The sequence below is a fragment of the Tubulanus polymorphus genome, chromosome 4, assembly GCF_964204645.1.
Source record: "Tubulanus polymorphus chromosome 4, tnTubPoly1.2, whole genome shotgun sequence".
Lineage (NCBI taxonomy): Eukaryota > Metazoa > Nemertea > Palaeonemertea > Tubulaniformes > Tubulanidae > Tubulanus > Tubulanus polymorphus.
This window is the reverse complement of record NC_134028.1, coordinates 25,453,750-25,472,721: the sequence shown is the minus strand read 5'-3', so window position 1 is coordinate 25,472,721 and position 18,972 is coordinate 25,453,750. Positions and strand designations below refer to the sequence as shown.

General features: G+C 37.6%; 4 protein-coding genes across 7 annotated transcripts; 2 read left to right on the top strand and 2 right to left on the bottom strand.

Moving 5' to 3' along the window:
- Nucleotides 1–27: 27 nt before the first annotated feature.
- On the top strand, nt 28–4,685 carry LOC141903806 (uncharacterized). 4 transcript variants are annotated; one of them, XM_074792128.1, is made up of 12 exons: nt 28–224; nt 398–471; nt 693–752; nt 1,223–1,288; nt 1,431–1,519; nt 1,597–1,721; nt 1,822–1,930; nt 2,142–2,338; nt 2,824–2,902; nt 3,280–3,384; nt 3,954–4,074; nt 4,211–4,685. In XM_074792128.1, exons 1-12 carry the CDS (start codon nt 163–165, stop codon nt 4,249–4,251), a joined length of 1,128 nt encoding a protein of 375 aa, XP_074648229.1. In that variant the 5' UTR covers nt 28–162; the 3' UTR covers nt 4,252–4,685. The 4 variants fall into 4 exon arrangements, with proteins under 4 accessions (XP_074648229.1, XP_074648228.1, XP_074648226.1 ...); XM_074792127.1 differs by having other exon boundaries at nt 693–806; nt 2,827–2,902; XM_074792125.1 differs by having other exon boundaries at nt 693–806.
- A 722-nt stretch (nt 4,686–5,407) lies between these two features.
- LOC141903505 (uncharacterized) lies at nt 5,408–10,237 on the bottom strand. Its single transcript, XM_074791625.1, has 6 exons — nt 10,114–10,237; nt 8,987–9,090; nt 8,231–8,359; nt 7,514–7,641; nt 6,830–6,981; nt 5,408–6,644 (listed from the first exon to the last, which is right to left on the bottom strand). Exons 1-6 carry the CDS (start codon nt 10,133–10,135, stop codon nt 6,616–6,618), a joined length of 564 nt encoding a protein of 187 aa, XP_074647726.1. The 5' UTR covers nt 10,136–10,237; the 3' UTR covers nt 5,408–6,615.
- A 684-nt stretch (nt 10,238–10,921) lies between these two features.
- Nucleotides 10,922–15,808, top strand: LOC141903749 (CDP-diacylglycerol--glycerol-3-phosphate 3-phosphatidyltransferase, mitochondrial-like). The gene is made up of 9 exons (XM_074792026.1): nt 10,922–11,031; nt 11,898–12,105; nt 12,287–12,364; nt 12,447–12,727; nt 13,037–13,218; nt 13,508–13,893; nt 14,260–14,485; nt 14,955–15,037; nt 15,400–15,808. The coding sequence occupies exons 1-9, from the start codon at nt 10,970–10,972 to the stop codon at nt 15,517–15,519; spliced, it is 1,626 nt and encodes a 541-aa protein (XP_074648127.1). The 5' UTR covers nt 10,922–10,969; the 3' UTR covers nt 15,520–15,808.
- Nucleotides 15,809–16,263: 455 nt separating this feature from the next.
- LOC141904050 (protein SPMIP2-like) lies at nt 16,264–18,863 on the bottom strand. Its single transcript, XM_074792500.1, has 5 exons — nt 18,594–18,863; nt 18,074–18,297; nt 17,886–17,944; nt 17,729–17,796; nt 16,264–17,371 (listed from the first exon to the last, which is right to left on the bottom strand). Exons 1-5 carry the CDS (start codon nt 18,733–18,735, stop codon nt 17,322–17,324), a joined length of 543 nt encoding a protein of 180 aa, XP_074648601.1. The 5' UTR covers nt 18,736–18,863; the 3' UTR covers nt 16,264–17,321.
- Nucleotides 18,864–18,972: the final 109 nt, after the last annotated feature.

Sequence of the window (18,972 nt, the reverse complement as noted above, 5' to 3'; positions counted from 1 at the left end):
GATCTCAAGGTCGTTGAGCCGAGTGTTTTGACATTTCATTTTTTGGCTTTCATTTTTGTAGCAAAAGGGTACAAGTAGTAGAGCGGGACCGAAAAAAAGGATCCATACTCATGTGCTGTGGGCTGATGTGATATCCTGTGCTGCTGTTGTTCACTGCTTAGAATGGCTGAAATTTCCCTCAGAACAAATGACGGGGTGTATGATCCCGGTGATACACTTTATGGGTACGACTTTCATTCACTTTGAGCTCAATCAATATGGTTTCTTTCGTCCCGTTCCCGATCTGATTGTCTCGCAAGATTTACAACAACCCGGAAATACCATCATAGCCAAGATAAAAATGCCTGTTTATAATTCATTAAAAAGGTTTCATAAGTTTGTTTGTTTTGATTTTCAGAATGATTTATTTGAATGTGCATCAGCCGATAGCAGGCCAGTGTGTGTCATTAAGTTTCAAGGGATATGAAAAATGTAAGCGAAGCCTGGTCATCATCGTACAGGCATAATTCCATATCTTAAATTCACCAAGTCTTGGATAAGCTGGGGGGTTCTTGTCGCTAATTCGAGCTGATTGGAATCTAAAGCTAAGGCCTCGGAATGCATAAATTTCTGAACACAGCTGGATAGCCGTGTTTCCACCATTTGCCTTTGAAAAATGTTTTACGTATTCCAAAAAACCTTTTTCGATCTAGACAAAGTACGAGCGCCAGTGATTGTTGATGGAATCGTCAAGAAATACGTGCAGAAAAGCGGTAAAAGAATGTTATTGGACTGTAGCGATGTGACTGTATACGAAACAAATGACGGTAACATTACAATTCGTAATACAGTAAGCTTCGTTTTTGTCCGAGTTGGTCATGTCCAAATAAGGCAAGGAAGGTTTACTGCACTCAATTCTATAATGTAATAATCAATCAAAGGCTAGAATGAATTGATACCTTGTTTCTCATTTCTGCTGGGCTTAAATGTTGACCCAGCCGGCCGCCCATCTGCCCTGTACGTCACTCAATTTTTAGAATCATCGTCAAGCTAACCATACCAGACCGGCAGTTATAGAAATGAACTGCAAATCTTATTGCAGTTTAAAAAATGACCCTGCCAATTAGGAGAAACAAGATATCGTTTTAGCCTAAGATAATATGTTTTTATCTATGATTTACCGGTTGTAATTTTGAATTTTATGCGCAAACTGGAATTGAAGAATGTAATATTATCATTTCAGGGTGTCCAATACCATTCGGTTGTTACATGTTCCCATTTAAATTTAAACTAAATCTAGATTTGCCAGGTGATTCTTTTAATTTTTCTGTAATTTGATATGTCCGATATTTCTCTGCAGAAAAGTACTGCTTAAAAGATTGGTCACGCAGGCCAGATTGGAACAGCTTGATACGGATAATTTAGGACTGACTCAATTCTTTTAATCGTAGGTTCATGTAGTTATACATCTGGGTCATCAAATAGGGTAGTGGTTCAATATTGCGTAATAGCTCAAGTTGTCGGTTGCGGCAGAGTGAAGGTATAGTTATGATCGTTTAGGGCAAATTTTTGAAATAATTTCTATGCGTCAACACTATTGTTTATTTATCTATTTAGGCGAAACAAGAATTTTTCATTAACCAACGAACTGAAGTTGCACCGACGCTGTCAAGTTCGCAGACATTCGGGGTGCGAAGTTGGACAAATTTCTTCAAAAAACAGTTTGTGACACTTCGAACGAGGTAAACTGTATTTAAGTTAATTCTACCTGAAATCAGTGGACCCGATTCCATCGTTTCGTCGATTCGGCGTGGATTGATGACTATTGTTTTTATATTTCAGTATTCTGAAAGGAAATTTTTCGACTGACGACCATATTCTACTTGATATCGGTTCAGAGGAAATAGAGTGTTTATCTAATAGACCTTCCGATCATGAGATTTCTATTCAGGTAAAGAAAAGCAGTTTTCATTGAATTATAATAAAAGATCGAATCGAAATTGCATCATTCCGACATAAAGATGGCTGTCCTATTTTTGTTATGAATTACGAGGCATGTAGAAGGTTGTACATGTGCGTAGTTGAATAGCTACACTCAAAATAAAACCCACTACAAACAGATTTAAAAGATATTATATGTATATGGTATTTTCGATTGGCAGGTGTTACACGATGTGAAAGTGATTTTACCGCGATGGCGCAGTAAATCAATAATCAATCTGGAGTCGTCTGCTCTCAGCGACGAAGATGATGACGAAATAGTCGACGAAAAGAATTTAGCCGAGTTTGTCGACGTTGTCAAGGAAATGCCGGTGTGGAGCGAAACATTACGCAGTATCGACATTGATATCTTGAAAAGGTAAGCACTTAATGTTAACTTAATGTTGAGGGGACTGTACCTTCTACTGTGGCAATCGAGGATTCCGTTTGTGGCAAGTGAGGATCCACCAGGTTGGCTAGTGAGCGGTAGGACAATAATAAGAGATTTCTTCTGTTTCGATTGAAATCTATCCGTAATTTCTCAAATCCTACGAATGACAAATAGAACGCTCAGATCAATCAGAACTAGAATTCTACCCTAAAGATCGATAATTGTAAACTAACTAGTAAAGACTCCAAGGGCCAGTTGGTTAAAGATCACCAGTGTATGAATACCATAGTAACATAGGCCTATGTCAACTATGTATTCACTGGTCAACCAATTTTTGAGCAACTGCAGCCCCTGGGCCCAGTTTCACAAAAAGGATTAAGGCCTTAATCGATTTAAGATAAACTAAATTGATGAAAAAATTAACTTTTTATGAAACTGGGCCCTGTCGATTAATTTCTGCCACTGCGTTTCAGAAGTTGTAGAATACGCATTCCTATCGATCAGTTCAACGGTTCAGTCGTCTGCCCGAGCACAAACGGAAAACACATTTTAGTAAGTAGAAGAAACTCGTCATATCATTCGTATTTCGGTATTTTCGAATTTCAAGAACGCAGGTGTTAAGTTTATATTAGGATATTTTTCAATGTTTGAAGTCAATTGAGTCACATTTATCCAAGAACTGTGGAACTTGATCGTAGACCAGTTAAATTCTTGAAAACACTAACTTTGTACCCAGTAGTTAAAGGTGAAATTACCTAGGTCATTTTGAAGTCCACTTGGTCATCGAACTTTAGGCTAAAAACAATAATACCTTTCATCTCCTAATCGGTGAGGTCATTTCATAAACTGCATTAATAATTGTAATCAGTTCATTTCTGCCATGCTGCGGTTTTATGTATCATCTATCTACTTAAAATCTATTTTTCCAGTCCGATTATAAATTGCGAACAGAATTTCGTCTATCTGATGAGAATCCAATTGTTGTGATTCTTCCCATTCCGAGCATTCACTGGTCACGGGATGCTAATACACAGGTTAGTAAAGTACCGTAGTTACTCAAAACATTCATCTAAACAGAACAAAAATCTCTTTTTGATGTCAAATACCGGGGTGCAAGATTAGTTAGTTACCTAATCGTTGGTGGTAAGCTTAAATCGGATGGGTTTATACCAACCTTTTGGTTTGTGAAAATATCCGATCGTGAAACTAAACCACAGACAGACAGGGTGAGATTCATGTGAAAAATACCTGGTAGCGAAAAAGAAAAACATTGTGCTTGTATTCTTTTGCTCCCCTTCATTTTAGGATAGACCCATTTAATATGGAACTGCAGTTTCATGGACTGTGATGCCTTGTGGTCATGACAACCAAGCACTATATTGCCCACACTGCACTCGGACTAACGCTCTGTAGTTGCGAATTGTCGAGATGCATTCCGAGGGTTTTTGTATGCATCCATCTCCTGACCTATCACTTTTCCGGGATAATGATAAGGGCTAGTTGAAGAAACAATTTCTGGTATTCAGACTACCTCCTGGTCCTGCGCCTGACCAGTGATATCAAAATCAAATTAATTTTTCGTCGTCTGAAATTGATTTTCTAGTGGGCTAATTGGACAAAAAAAGTGGAAGATTGGTTCTATGGTTGTCAGATGGTAAAAGGCGATCAGGCGGTAAGACCAACTAAAGCTAAAAGGGTTTGTGCCGTTCCTGAAGACGAATTAGGTACGTAAGTCTTACTCTTTTCAGCTCGGAGGTTGCTATGAGTTAACAGGTCCCTACACAATCGGCCTATACTCGGTAGTTGCTTAAGATTTCTTCGAACGACTCCTTTGAAATAGCATGTTCTTTTCTATTTCAGGTACAGCATTTACAGGATATCCTGGGTTGCAACCAAACTAACAGAATTGCTGCGGTGAAATTAATTATCGTCAAGGTGCTGAATTAAAGTATTCATTTGTATTTAGGCTAAAACAAATGATACCTTGTTTCTTCTCGGTCGGGTCATGTAGTAAACTGCAATAAAATTTGTAATCAGTTTATTTCTTTAACTGCTGGGTTTGTTATGGTACACGTTAATATACAGGGTATATAGGAACATGGCTGGGTCAACTTTAAAGCTAAGCAAAAAGGAGAAATAGGGCATGAATTTTTTAGCTTATGCTTTAAATGCATGAAAGAAAATACGCGCTAAAGAAATACTAAAACTTAAATTTCCATTCATGGGGTTCATTTACTTAATGACACGCACAGAGATTTTTACTCAAAATAGAGAATTTTAGGTTATTTTGTTAAGAGATCATGAATGGATGGGACCAATGATTTTTTGCTTATCCGGTGCAGATTCAATGAATTGTATTAATACATATGTCATTTCTATGGAAAGATCTTTGTCTTATATCTTCATTGATTGATGGAAAAAAGACTCCAGCCCGAGAGGACTTTCAGATCTACTGGCAGGTTATGAATCTACAGCCCTGAACTTCCCCCCCATCAGAAATTCACTTTTGATCACACAATTTGGAAGGAATAGTGATAAAATATCTGATGTTTCTAGAGTAAACTCTGCCTCATTCGGTAGTATTTGGACTGCTAATATTTCACTGATTTTGGAATCAAGGAAATAGGCTTTTTCGAAATAAATTTCTGTAAAATTCACAGACTTGAACGGCAGACTGATGATATCAAGTAAGGCAGAGTCTATTGTAGTTTATGTTCGATTAGAATTATGTGGTGAAGTCCTGCATGCATGAAGATGAAGCTATTGATCAAGAACAATGCAGTCCTGGGCCCAGTTTCACAAAAAGGTTTAACTCTTAAATCGATTTAATTTCTTCATTAATTCAGTTTATCTTAAATCGATTTAGGCTTTAATCCTTTTTGTGAAACTGGGCCCAGGCTGCAGATTGATAGAGAGATACTACAGCACGTCTAACTGAAGGAAAAAGGTTTCAGGAAAATCTGACACGGAACCAATACAAGTGAACCAGTCTCATAATTCAAACTTCTAGAAATTACGTCATACTTATTCATATCAATCATAATATTAATATTATTATTATAATAATAAGTTTTAAACACTAGGCATTTACAAAATGAATGTAATTGATAATATTATTAGCACAGTACGAAAGTGAACATCGCGAACAACTATTGATGAACGATAACTATTTCAGTCGGCAGTCAGGCCTGTACATTAAAGCATAATCATCCGCATGATTTATAGTTCAGTAAACCTCGCCTTACTCATACACGACAAATTCTGACTTTTGACCGACTTGACAAGAGTTCAAAAATTGCCTCAAAAAGTTGAATAAACACAGTTGAGCCCGCTTGATGCGGATCAGTTTTATCCAAATTTCGATCTCATTCGATCAGATCCATCTAAACAGAATGCGTGTAAAATATCATTTTAATCGGGATTTCTCGTAAACCAGATGAATTTCATCTGTCCTAAAAAAAAATGATTCGAATTAAGCGGGTTCTACTGCTGTACATTGTAACTAGTTACATTTACATGCAGTAAGATTATGAAACTGTATCAAATCATACACGTTTTGGACTAGGCAAATCTTAACGTAGGTTGATAAGGGACTGTTGGGGAACTGCAACACCAGCTATCTCGACATTGCCAAAATCAGTTGATTATCGATCAACTTTTAACTGGATTTTTAGGCTCCCGAATGCATAAAATATCACAGGACCCACCAAATATACGTGAAATTAATTTTTATACTAAGTGATCGGTAAAGTCTTCGTTAATAATTGATTTATTCAAGAGAAACTTTCAATTGATTTGAACTGAAATGTAGGAGAAATTGATCGACGAAGACCCGAGTAACTACCAGCAAACCTGGAAGTGGAATCGTTAAATGGAATCCTTGATTGCCACAGTGGCATTAACAGTTCCCCTTAGCCATTTCTCCTTATGTACATAGATAGCTGTTGAAAATCCGAGAAAAGGTTTGTATGTACTTATTGGACAGTTCTTAAGTAAATTCCAAAAGGGTCGGACTAAAATTACTCTTGAAAACACTTTCAAGATTCAATGACAAGATTTTTCGACACAAAGTTTTGATGAAATTTTTTCATCCGTTTTCGGAGGTCACCGGATGATGTTGCGCGCCGTTCGAGGTACAAGTCCTACACGGCAGAACAGAATCAAACTGCAGCTTCACGTGTCCCAATATTACGACGACGTCACTTTCAATGTTTTTTTTTCATTCGTTTTCAATAAATGCGGCTAAACAATGTTTTCAACTTTCATCATCGTTTCCCTTTTTGCGCGTCTTTCACTAGAAAAAAAATCGAACATCGCAAAATTGATAAAGAATCTGACACTTCAATAATCATAGGACTCTTGCTTATTTTGTTCAAATTAAAGCAGTTTAAAAGCATTTTCTGTTCAGGAGTTTTTAAGAAATCAAGGAGTCGTAGGGACCCTGCTGTTTACATTATACGCTATTCCGATATTTCTTACTTTTTTTCTCCTCGTCGCGTTTCTTCGCTGCATCTTCTCTCTGTTTTCTAATGATCGCTAACCGAGCTAAATCGGCGCGGGCCTCGTCCGTTTTACCTTCGGAATGACGTTTCTCGTAATCCAAACGCTTTCGCTCTTTTTCCAGCACCTCCCTGTAAAGAGATGATATCGTCGAAGAAGGTTACACCTTTTTGACGGGTTGTTTTCAAACGCGGCTATACCTCCTCACCGGATGGTGACACTGACCATACATTAACCATAGAGTTAAAATCAATCAACTTTGAAATGGCTTCCATAATGAGATGCCAGAAATACATAAAAGATTGACTTTTTTTCTCAGTATTTGGAATTTTGCTTGTGGTGTTCTGTTAAGATTGATGGTGTTTCTTTCAATGGCGAGGTAGGAAGCCTGCAGCAGGAAACCTGTCACAGGCAGATCCAGAGGCAATATTCAAGGATCTTACCAATTGTCTAGGTTAAATCAGATTTATTCATTAAATGCGCCCGCGTGCTCTTTCACCAGAAAATAATCTTTACCAGAAATTTCTACCAAACTATTTTTTCAAGTCCTTTTTGACATGCGTTGTTACCACCTACGGATGATATCTTGGGTCTTACGAAAGTCTCACAAGATTGACCCCCTAGATTGACCCAGCCTTATGCGTATGGTCAGGATTAACATACCTTTCACGTCTGGAAAGTTGCGCTTTTGCGTTAACATCGACTTCCGTTGCCTTTTTTGCATCTTTAGTTTTTACTCGATTTGGATTTTCAATTTCTATAAGATGTGAAACGCCTTTCTTTTTATGAAGCTAGAAAGATAAGACGTTTTAAAATTGAAAATGCCACTCGTAGTAACAGTCGACGTTTAAATCAACGCCGTCAAATTCAGTTCACTCTCTTTAAAATCATCTGATGCTGTATTTATGAAATCGTGTAAAATTTATTGTAAAAGGATACGAATAATGAAATATTAATCAAAATCTCTTTATCAACTTAGAATTGAATCTTCAAGTTTGCTGAATCTAAATATTATAAAACAAGTTTCCGAGGTACATCAGATTCAATTCTCCTCTACATTTATTCATACCAGTAATTGATGTGGGAGAATAGCTGCAGCGCCATAAACCAAGTACTAGCGGTGGATTTTCCCTTGCCATATTGAGTGTTACAATAGTTGAGGTGCTCTTATTAAAAATTTAAGGAATAATACGCTACTGTCACAAGCACCATCTTGTAAATCGAATCAAAGCGTCTCGAGGAGCGTTTGGAACTCGCATTGGCAATTTGAGTAAATAAATAGATGTGGAAGCGAGTTTGGGAGTGATACCGGACCTCTGGCAAGCGAGGATGTTAGTTACTGTACACTAGTGACACCTGGTGGATCGGTCAGAATCTTACCTCCTCATCGCTTTCATCCGAAGAAGATTCTTCGCTCGAGTCCGATTCAGTTTTCTTCTTCGCCGCTCCTCCTTCTCCGGCCTGTTCTTCCTCCTCATCTTCATCATCAGTATTATCACCTTTTTTCGCCTGAAAAGGTAGAAAAGAAATTTTAACCCCATCGGTAAGAATTCAAGTGTATCCTTAGGAGCGTTCACAGAAGACTGTCCATAAAGACGTCCAATGTCGAGAGGGACGGGGTTTGTGAACTTGAGAATTTTGTGGACGAGGGCTGTTTGGGTGTAGACATCCTTCCTCAAACCAGTGAGGTTCACTCCCACGTCCCAGCTCAAACGGATCACCAATGGGACATCTTTTATGGATAATAATAATGAAGACTATCTGTCTTCTCTACTGACTGAGTTCTAGCGCATTAGATGAATGATTCGACTTCGAATTAAAGAAATAATCTTTCAAAACAATGTCATCATCATCAAAGTCTCCACCAGCTGCTGTTCCGGTCTTGGGCAACGTTGACTATATCTCTTTGATAGAGATAATGTATGGAATACAAAATGTTATTTTGCATGCTTGGTTTTTTGCAAAAGTACCTTCAGATAAATGGGCATTTAAAGATTTTAAAGAGGGTTTTTTGAGTCTCAATCCTCCTTATCCACAGTACCATTTTACAGAACTTGACAACAATGAAGAAGAAGTTGAGACGGCGACTTGTCACTCGCAGCCAGTCAGAGGGCTATGGACACGCATTTTACTTACCCTCCATTCTAGTTCTTTTCTTCGTAACTCTGCTTGCTGTTGTAATTCTTCCGCACTAGTGAAGTGACGTCTCTGACCTTTATGCAGACCTTTTCGTCCTCTACCTGCATTGATGTAATTAGTAATTAGTTTTTATCTCTAATGAAAGATGGAAGTACACGTCAAACGTTGTAACAAATATTTGTATTGGTATTTAAATATTAGTAACTACCGATACAGACGCATCATAGTGGCATGCCTGTTAGTTACTGTCAGACTGTGGTCATCCTCGCTTGCCAGGGGTCCAGTATCACTCCCGAACTCGCTTCCACCAGCGCCCCCTGGCCTCACGAAGCGTGATTTCATTACTGGTGCTGTTGCGCATGACGTCATATATCGATTTGCGAAATACTTCCTTGTTCGGTAAAACGTTCGCTGATTGGTCCATTTAACGGGAAAACCAACAGAAGTCTACTGTCGGTTTGTCACAAGCGCTGTGATTGGTACGACCGGATTCTGGTCGGCTAGTAACGACTCCAACGACTCGTGAGGTCAAGGGGTTCGCGGAACAGCTTTGGCGTAGTGGGTTCGAATCCCTTGACGGGTGAAGATGGACTGTGGTGGAATTTTCTGAAAATGTTAATTTTATCCCCAGCGCTTTTTTGGGTATTGTTAACTAGTCATCACTGCCCGAAAGGGTTTGCCCCATATCCTCACAACTTGGCACATTTAATTTGTTTGACAGATTGAGTGAACTGACAAAAATGCTCGGGGAAGAGATTTTTACCGAGTAGATCAATAATGACCAAGATGGCGGCACATTCAAACACAGAATTTGATGTCCGTCGTATTTTACTTCAGCCTACTTTAGTAACAGAACACCTAAATTACATTTGTTTACATACGCCACATAAAGCGCTTTACCCAGTAAACTAAAACTATCAGTTGGTTCTTAACAGATGCACCTCATTGTTACCCTCACCCATTAGTCACCCTATCGCTCTAAAACGGTTTCTTTCGATACTCAACATCGTCGACGATTCAGACAAGTTTCTCTTTATTTTAGTAACATTCATTCCGTAAATTCTTAAATGCCAGCTTTCTAAATAATAAAATTCTATGTTGATAATTTAAAACGTCTATTTTACCTCCTCCTCGTGGTCCCGGCATTATAGACTATTCTCGAAAACGAATAAAAACAGGTGTAAAAGCAGCTGGTAGCGAAAAAAAGCGTTCCAACCCAATGACGAAATCACCATTGACGCATGCCCGTAAAACAAGACGGTGCTGCCCCCTATCACTATTGAAAGATTATCAATATCTCTATTTCCGAAACGGAATATACAGCAATGGATAAAATTTCTTAATTTTATGTGCTTTATTTATTGTCGGGATAACAAAAATTCCAAAAATTCGAATCAAATGTAGCAGTAATATCGTAAATCCGGATTAGGATTCTTGAATGGCATATAATCCAGAAACCAGATTTCTGCTTACCCTGTCGCCAGAAAAGTTGGAATTATTGAAATTCCAGAAACGAAATGTTTTAAAACAGTTTGTTTAGCAGTTTTCAAATTGTTTTTAATAACAACATTAAGAAAATGAATATTTCTTTTTTTCAAAGTTATACTGTTATTGATTTGGCCCTGAAATAGTGTTGATTTTGGGTTTATTTTTGAAATGGTTTCAGCATTATGGTTTCAGGAATAGGATTTTTTTTATGAATAGATTATGCATCAGCTCTTTACCAAATCTCTTCTAGAGCCTAATATCATTTTCATGCTAACGCGTAATTAGAAAAGCGTAATTCGTAAGTCGTATGGCCCTTGAGGAATTCCATAGATTCGCAGACTTTCTGTGTTGAAAATATATATTTTTGGGAAATTGATAAATTTTGAATTGAAAAATCGGTGACGAAGACATTATCAGGCATTTTTTCAAGGTCGTCGACTGTACTAAATTTCGATACTCAATATTTCCAATTTTCGCGAATTCTTTTCCTAAATGAAGTTTCCACCACTTTCTGAACAACGATTAGGTCATATTATACAGAAAATCCCAAGATTGTAAGGATATCTTCATGTTTTATTTGATTCGTTTTGAAAAGAGAAGCCAGATTTTTCCCCGTTTGTTTTAAAGTTTGATACAAGATTTACAACAAGAGTCCTGACGACGACCTACGTCCCTTTTTCTTGGCTTAACCAACCAATGACAATAAAAGAACCCGAGTCTCAAAAGGGCCCAAAAAATTTTTGAAATTAGTTAGTCCATTTTTTTCTTTAGGCTACTTAAAATTGTATGTATAGGAGAGGGATGGGATATGAATTAGTAATAATTTGTGTTTACATAACTTAAGGAATGGCCTAATCCCTTCGCCTTACCTTTCAAAATTTGCTGAAAATTTCAAACTAGCAAGTTTCCTAAAAAAAGCAACCTATCACCAGTTTTTGATATCAGTCCTTTTTAGTTTGGTCTCTAAAAATGCCATGTTAGGCTAAAAACAGAACATCAAAGTTTGTTCTGATAACCCAGTTCTTCATCAAGATAAGATAATCATATTTAACACCTCTTTTAATGTTTAATTGATAATTTTTGACGAACTGTATTTTTGCCTATGTAATGCAGTCTAGCGCAACCAGTAACAAGGAATAGAGTATGATATGTCAACAAGGCTCAACATATACCTATTAAACCAAAAGTACTGATTTTTGGTTTCATGGTTTGGCTAAAATGTGTTGTTGAATTCAATAGTAGTTGTGTTTAAGGGGAGTTATTCGTGCAAAACAAGTAAAAACTCTGCTTAGGTCAAAGGAATTTTTTTAGATTTGATGATTTGCATACTTGAAATTCTAAAACTTCACAATCCTGTCCGGTTGAGTCGCTGTTTTTGATGTAAGTGATCTTCGTTAGTTCAACCTGCAGCCATTTATAGTTTCAGCAATAAAGTGGCAGTTCCTCTGCGTGAAGTCCAATCGGAATCGGAGAATAATGCGATGATGGCCGCCGCCTCGGAGGTGCGGCAACAGCGCCAGTCTTTGAGAAATTTCGGATGGATCGGTAAATTAACGCCCTGTTATGGTATCTCTGGAAATAACGTCGCAGTAATAGCTGATCCTAAAGATTTCTATAATAAACTGAAGGTCAGTTATTTTCTTTAGCTAGGCCCCAACATGTTTTCTCACTTGTTCGTACTTGGGGATGCTAGGTCATTGCGGAGTCCTTACAACTCCTTGATTCCTTGAAAAACTCCTAAACTGAAAATTTTGAAAACCTTTGTAAATTTTAACTAACTAACACATGGTTGATTTGATTTGTTAATAGGAAGAGGCACAGAATGCTAAGAAACGAATTTGTCTCGCGTCATTATACCTCGGCACAGGCAAATTGGAGAAAGAAATGGTAAAAGAAATCACACTTTATTTCGAAAAATTTTCTTTCTCTAATTTGATTAAGAATTTTCTCTTTGATCGTTTGGATTCAGGTTGAATGTTTACGCGAAGCCGTAAATAAGTCCAGCGACCCGGATTTCAAGTTAACCGTACTGTTGGACTATACGCGCGGATCGCGAGGCGCGTTTTCGTCGCGTTCGATGTTCTTGCCGATGATGCGGGAATTCGGCGACGACCGCGTTCAATTGGCGTTGTATCACACGCCGAACCTGCGCGGATTCTGGAAGAACGTTCTACCGGACAGATTCAACGAAACGATCGGCGTTTCGCATCTTAAAGTTTATCTGTTCGACGACAATCTAATCCTGAGCGGGTATGTACATTAATGACGCCACTTCTTGAAATCGCTTCTTCATTCCTCAAAAACTCACTCCTCTGAATTGAGGAAATATTTTCGTGAACCCCAAATCTCGTCTTGATTTTAGAAAATACACTTTACTCTGAAACTTCTAAAACAATTTCCAAAAAGTTAATGTATTCCATTCAGTGCCATGATGACTATGTAATTTCAATTGTCACAATGGCATCTTTTCAACGGTATGCTTTTGAGCAACTGGCCCCTGAAATGCTGGAACCTAAAACGTCTCATTTCACGCTGTTTATTTCTCTGTTGTGATTTCAGCGCGAATTTAAGCGACTCGTATTTCACGAATCGTCAAGATCGATACGTCCTAATCAAAGATTGTCCGCAATTAGCGGATTTTTTCCACGGATTAGTCGACACGGTTTCGTCGATGTCGTTTCGAGTTTTGCCCGACAATTCGGAGGTGATGTTCGACCCGACTATGCCACATCCTTACACAGGTCAATATTGATGATATTCATTTTTTATGCAGTAAAATTCAGATTTCGTCATTCAAAAAAATACGAAGCCGACACAAAAACCAGTTTCACTGTTCTAACTGAGTTAAGATTTGACTTAGAGTTGACTCATTAGGATGCACCAATTTCAATTCGAAATGGAACAGAACTCTAAATGAAAAATGCTTTTAAACATGCTTGAAATTCCTTTTATTTGAACTGCTTAACTCTAATTCGCAACGGGACATGTATTTTTGAAATCTAGCTTTTGCATTTGGTGTTTTCTTTCCAGAGGCCGATGGGGGCGAAAATTTCAAATCCGAAGCACAAAAACGGATACTCGATTATGTCGCGAGTAAAATACCACAAAAATCCATCGATTTTCGTGAACAATTAACTATCAAATCGGTGTCTGAATTAGCGGCCGCGGAACAAACTGTAGATGATGATGACAGTGGAGAGACAAGTGGAATAGACACATGGGTTTATCCGCTGATTCAAATGGGACCGCTAGGTATCAAAGATGATGAAATAGTGACACGCGTCCTAATGAGTTCAGCGTCGGCAGAGTCGAGGCTATACCTGGCGTCGGGTTACTTTAATTTGACTTCTGACTATATGAATGTGATACTCAACAATTCGAAAGCTAAATATGACATCATAATGGCGTCTCCTCAGGTATGAGTATAAATAGTTGTAACAGGGTGCCTACGACTCCTAGATTCCTTAAAAACTTCTAAACAGAAGATGCTTTTATAGGTCCTTTAAAACTCCTTCAATTTTTAGAAATCGGCAATAAGAAATGTTTGTAGTATAGAGTAGACTATGACTAAATCGACACAGTTTGGACCAGGATTTTTTACCCAATTTGCTCCCAATTAGGCGCTTAATAAATCAAAAATCGAGTTTACAGACCACTGAATTACCAATTCTCAAAATCTTAATACACAATTTCTGATTCAAAAACTTACAATAGTTACATTTTCAATTAGATGTGTAATTATGATAACCTGGCTAAAGATGATTTAACAAATTATTTTCAAGGTTAACGGGTTCTACGGTGCTAAAGGTCTCTCAGGAGCTATACCTGACGCGTACACTTATATAGCGAAGAACTTTTACGAACGCGTCTGCTCGCTGGGTCAGACGACACGCGTCGAACTATACGAGTATTATCGAGATAAATGGACATTTCACGTGAAAGGATTGTGGTATTATTTACCTGGACAAACGCTTCCGACTCTAACGCTTATAGGTTCTCCAAATTTCGGTAAGTTAGTCGCCAGGGGCTGGTTTTATGAATCATTTTCAACACCTTCAAACCTGAGGTGTTAGTTCCAGGGTGGCATCTGACCTGGAAATCTTGAAAAATCTCAGAAATATATTCAGAGACTTTGACAAATTTTGCAAAAAAAATAACGCTGGAAAACTCAGGGAATTTGGATGTGGTTGACCGCGCATTTCTCTATCAATATTGAATTCATTAAAATGAATGAATTGTATCATTCGAAAACCAAAAAATTCCTCCGATTCACTCAGAGAATTTTGTGTTATAACATGGAAAAATCAGGGAAAATGTGAGTTTGCGAATGGGGGTGAGGAGATGAAGGAGATAATCAGCACAATTTCGTGTACATACGGTACTTCATGAGCGTCCCTAGCATACCATGTGATGTCTACAAAACTGGCTGAAAATACCATGTTATGATTGATGATAATTTTCTTTGTTTTTGTAACAGGTTATAGATCAGTATACCGTGATTTAGAAGCACAAATAGCTCTCGTTACGTGTAATAAACAATTACAGCTACAACTCAAACAGGTATGTGTGAATCAGGAATAATACACCAGCTGTACCTTTCACCAGAGTTTCCAACAAAATTGTATGTTTGTTGAGAGACGGGTATTAAAAGTAATCCCTACCTAGATCTGCACCCGACCTCTAATTCTTGTATCATATCATATCTGCATTGGTACTCAAGGCCCAGTTTTATAACCCAGGGGCTAACTCAGTCAATTCATTTTCAATTGAGTTAGCCCCCGGGTTTAAGTTAATACCAGTCTGTAAAACTGGCCCCTATCATTCAAGACTTAAACCAGTAAAGGACGCTGCAATATTTGATGGTGCCGTTTTATAAATTCACTCTGTCCGCTCTCATACTTTCTACGTCTGCTATATTTCAGGAACACGTAAAAATGCAGAATCGATCGCTACGAGTTGATAATAAAACGTTCGAAAAACCGGAAAGATACATTCCTGTATGGGTGACTTATGTGACGGACTACATTAAAACATTCTTCTAGTCGTCAAACGGATTCGCATAATGAGGAATCCAAAAAAAAAAACGTTCTTGTGAAAATGTGTGTGAATTTTAGACATTTTGATGTACGGTTGACCTCACTTCATTCGGATCAGTTGAATCTTGATTTTGATCAGTTCTGATCTGGGCTGAAATGTATGTAAACCACGATGTTTAATCTGGATTTCTCATGAACTGGTTCAATTTTATTAGTCATGAAATGGTCCGGATTAACCGAGATCTACTACTGTACTAAATGTGTGTAGGAAAATTTTTTATTTATGATTTTTTTTAACGCAATAAATCAACCATGATATTATATTAGATTTTAACCTAAATCAAATCTTACTTCTTACGAATCAACTTTTGACATTTTGTAGCGTTTGCAAACACCATTTTACATAAGAAATAGCTTTATGAAATTTTGCCGATATCTTGAAATGCAGGGTTTCAAGTGCCAATAGAGGATTTGCACATTATGTCATAATTTGTCTGCCAATAAGTGGAGACATACCACACGTAACAACAAAAGATCATCAGGGGATTTACAAACTTCGAGGGTTTGTCATATGTTGATGACGGAGGTCTTGCTATTGTTTCCCAACCAATTTGCAGTCGGTCACTTAAAACAAAAGCATATGACTGCACGAACTCTGATTTCTGTGACCCAGACGAAAATCAACTTAAAACCGACTTCAACTTTCTTTTCAAATAATGATTTTATTTTTGGTCAATCATAAAGCACATTTTTGCGTAATAATTACAAAATTTGAAATCATTTAATCATGATTCATAAAAAAGGTGAACGACCGAACTTAAGCGTCGTGTGAAATTGTATAGCAAAAACAACAATTCATAGAAAATAGGAGAAAAAATCACAGCAAATTAAAACGATATTTTTATCACAGTCTTAGAAATAAATACTGGAACTACTCTCAATCTCTAAAATCAACACACACACATACATATAATTCAAAGTTTAAATCATCGATCAAAAGGCACTAAATGTTTCGATTTTTATGGTACATTCGATTTATTATCTTAAATTTCATCTGAATTTTTCATTCTAAAATTGTTGCCAATCTCGTGACAAAAAAATCTAAATTTGAATGATTTACCATATAGAAGATTTAACTCTTAAATGAGAAAATCTGCAAATTATCTGTTCTCTTGAACCCAGTTCCACAGTTGTGAGAAGGAGTTGAGATTATTATCTGGACAGCTCTAGGCTCATCCCAGTTCCACAGTTGTGAAAGTTGAGATTATTAGTTCCATTTTGAATTATTCAACTGTTTTTAGTTCTATTCTTAACCAATAACTATAGAACTGGGTTCTGAAGTATGTAGTAGTGATATTTTAGGGACTGTCCATAATTCATGTACGCGCAAGCCCTCTTTTACCCACTCTCCCCATGTACACAATTTTAAGTATGTACATTAGGGAGCAGTGGTCAATTTTGACCCATTGGAAGAGTACGTACTTTACGAATGGTCCTCTACCTATATTTCACCCTCCCCCTAAATTAGTAAATTAAATTGATAATTTAATTGTCTATTATTATCCACAGTAAATAGGTATGAGCACATAATCAGTATTGAAACAGTTAACCCTAATGACTAGCGACCATAATTAAAATGCATCTAAAAAACCATCAACACCAAAGCCTAGAAATATACAATTATAGCTATTAGAACTACTATTCTTTACACTCTAAATATTTGTGAAATAACAAATGAAAATTTCATAAAACTTTTCATTGGTAAATATTGTGATTGGATTGAGAATATGAAATCAATGGAAACTATTTCAGGCACTAGGTCTCGCTGTGTTCGGTCTGCCATCTGTATCGTAGAGATCTGAAACATTATGGCATAGATCATTTTACACAGGATTTAAAACTAAAATGGACAATACTTACTTATGTAAAAGACTTAAAGGAAAGCAAGATTTCTCATGATAAACTTATGATTAATTTTACAAAATAGGTTGAGGATAAGTACACTGGTCAAAACTGGCTGGAATCGAGGCTGGTTGTTGAGTCATGAATTGAATCCAAAAGTAGCATTAAAATCTTAAGACTAATATTAGTCTTAAGTTGTTAGATTGTCTACTGAACTTAGATGGTCTTAGACTGGTAGTGCGACTGGCCCTAGGGCGTTACCAGGCAATAGAGTGATACGGATTGAATCGGTCGGTAGATTTTTTAACCTTACCACATCTGAATCCATTTGTACCGTAACCAACGCGATATGTATCCTCTTCAGATCTCGGATCCGGATACCTGCCAGAGAGATTTATATATAAACACATTGGAATATTTATGAGATTTAAAAACGGTATTCAGGTATCCATCAACCCTATATAACTTACCATGGATTCTGGTAGGCATGAGTATAGCGTTGTTCACATTCCTGTCTGAAATCCCTCAACTTGAAACAAAACATAGAACATCAACATCAATATTATTAGCCTTAGACTGCAATGCGGTGATCGCCTGGTAGATGTGAAATCAGTTACTGTGAGGCCCCTGAAAATAATAGTTTATTCGATGACGATACCTTTATCTGATTACCAGTTTGCGGAACTGACCAATCGGTAAGCCAAGGGACACCCCAACCTATCGAGCCTACAGCAGCTGTTTTAGGTCGAGGAGCTGGCTGACTTCTAGGGGCGCGCCATAAATACGATACGTCGCTGGTGCCTTCCGACGACATAGTTCCTTCTCCTACGTAACGATGTTCCGATTCTATCTTCATAACGTGATTCCGCAAGCCATCGGGACCTTCGAACGAAAAAAAAACCATAGGCCTATTGAAAAATCAGATTTTCATAGGAGGCACGTGGAACAGCTTGTTCACTGTTTTGTGGCTCCTAACCTTACTGCCCCAGAAGCTCATTGAATAGATCAAAATTCAATAACTTTCTCTGAGGAGAGCTACACAACAGGACCAGTTTCAGTTGATTTTGTGATGTTTTTGAAAGCAGAAAATGATTCAAAACTCGCTCTATTTCTTGGTGGAAGGTTGATATACAGATACACAGCAATTAGTAAGTGATGGTTACAAATAAAATAGAGACCTGAAAATAGCATTGCACCAGTTCCAATTCTATCTGTACCATATACAGAAACCCTATCCCACTGTTGTTCTTCATCTTGATTTTCTTCCTGTGGTCCACCAGCAGCAGGGTCCTCCGGATTCGAATTTTGACTGTTCATCATCTTTACAAGTACGAATTAATGTTCAGGTAAGTGATAACGTTCTTTGTTGGGCCTGATTCGAGCTACGAAAGCGTTTAATTCAGTTTCTAGAGGCTTGCTAGGGGAGTATCAATATCTACATGTAGACTGACATTTTACAGGCGCGTGTCACATGTAAACAAGTCAAATGTAGCTAACGACGGCATACGCGCGCACGCGATTATTCGACCAATTTCAACAGGAAAAGTTGTAAGAGAA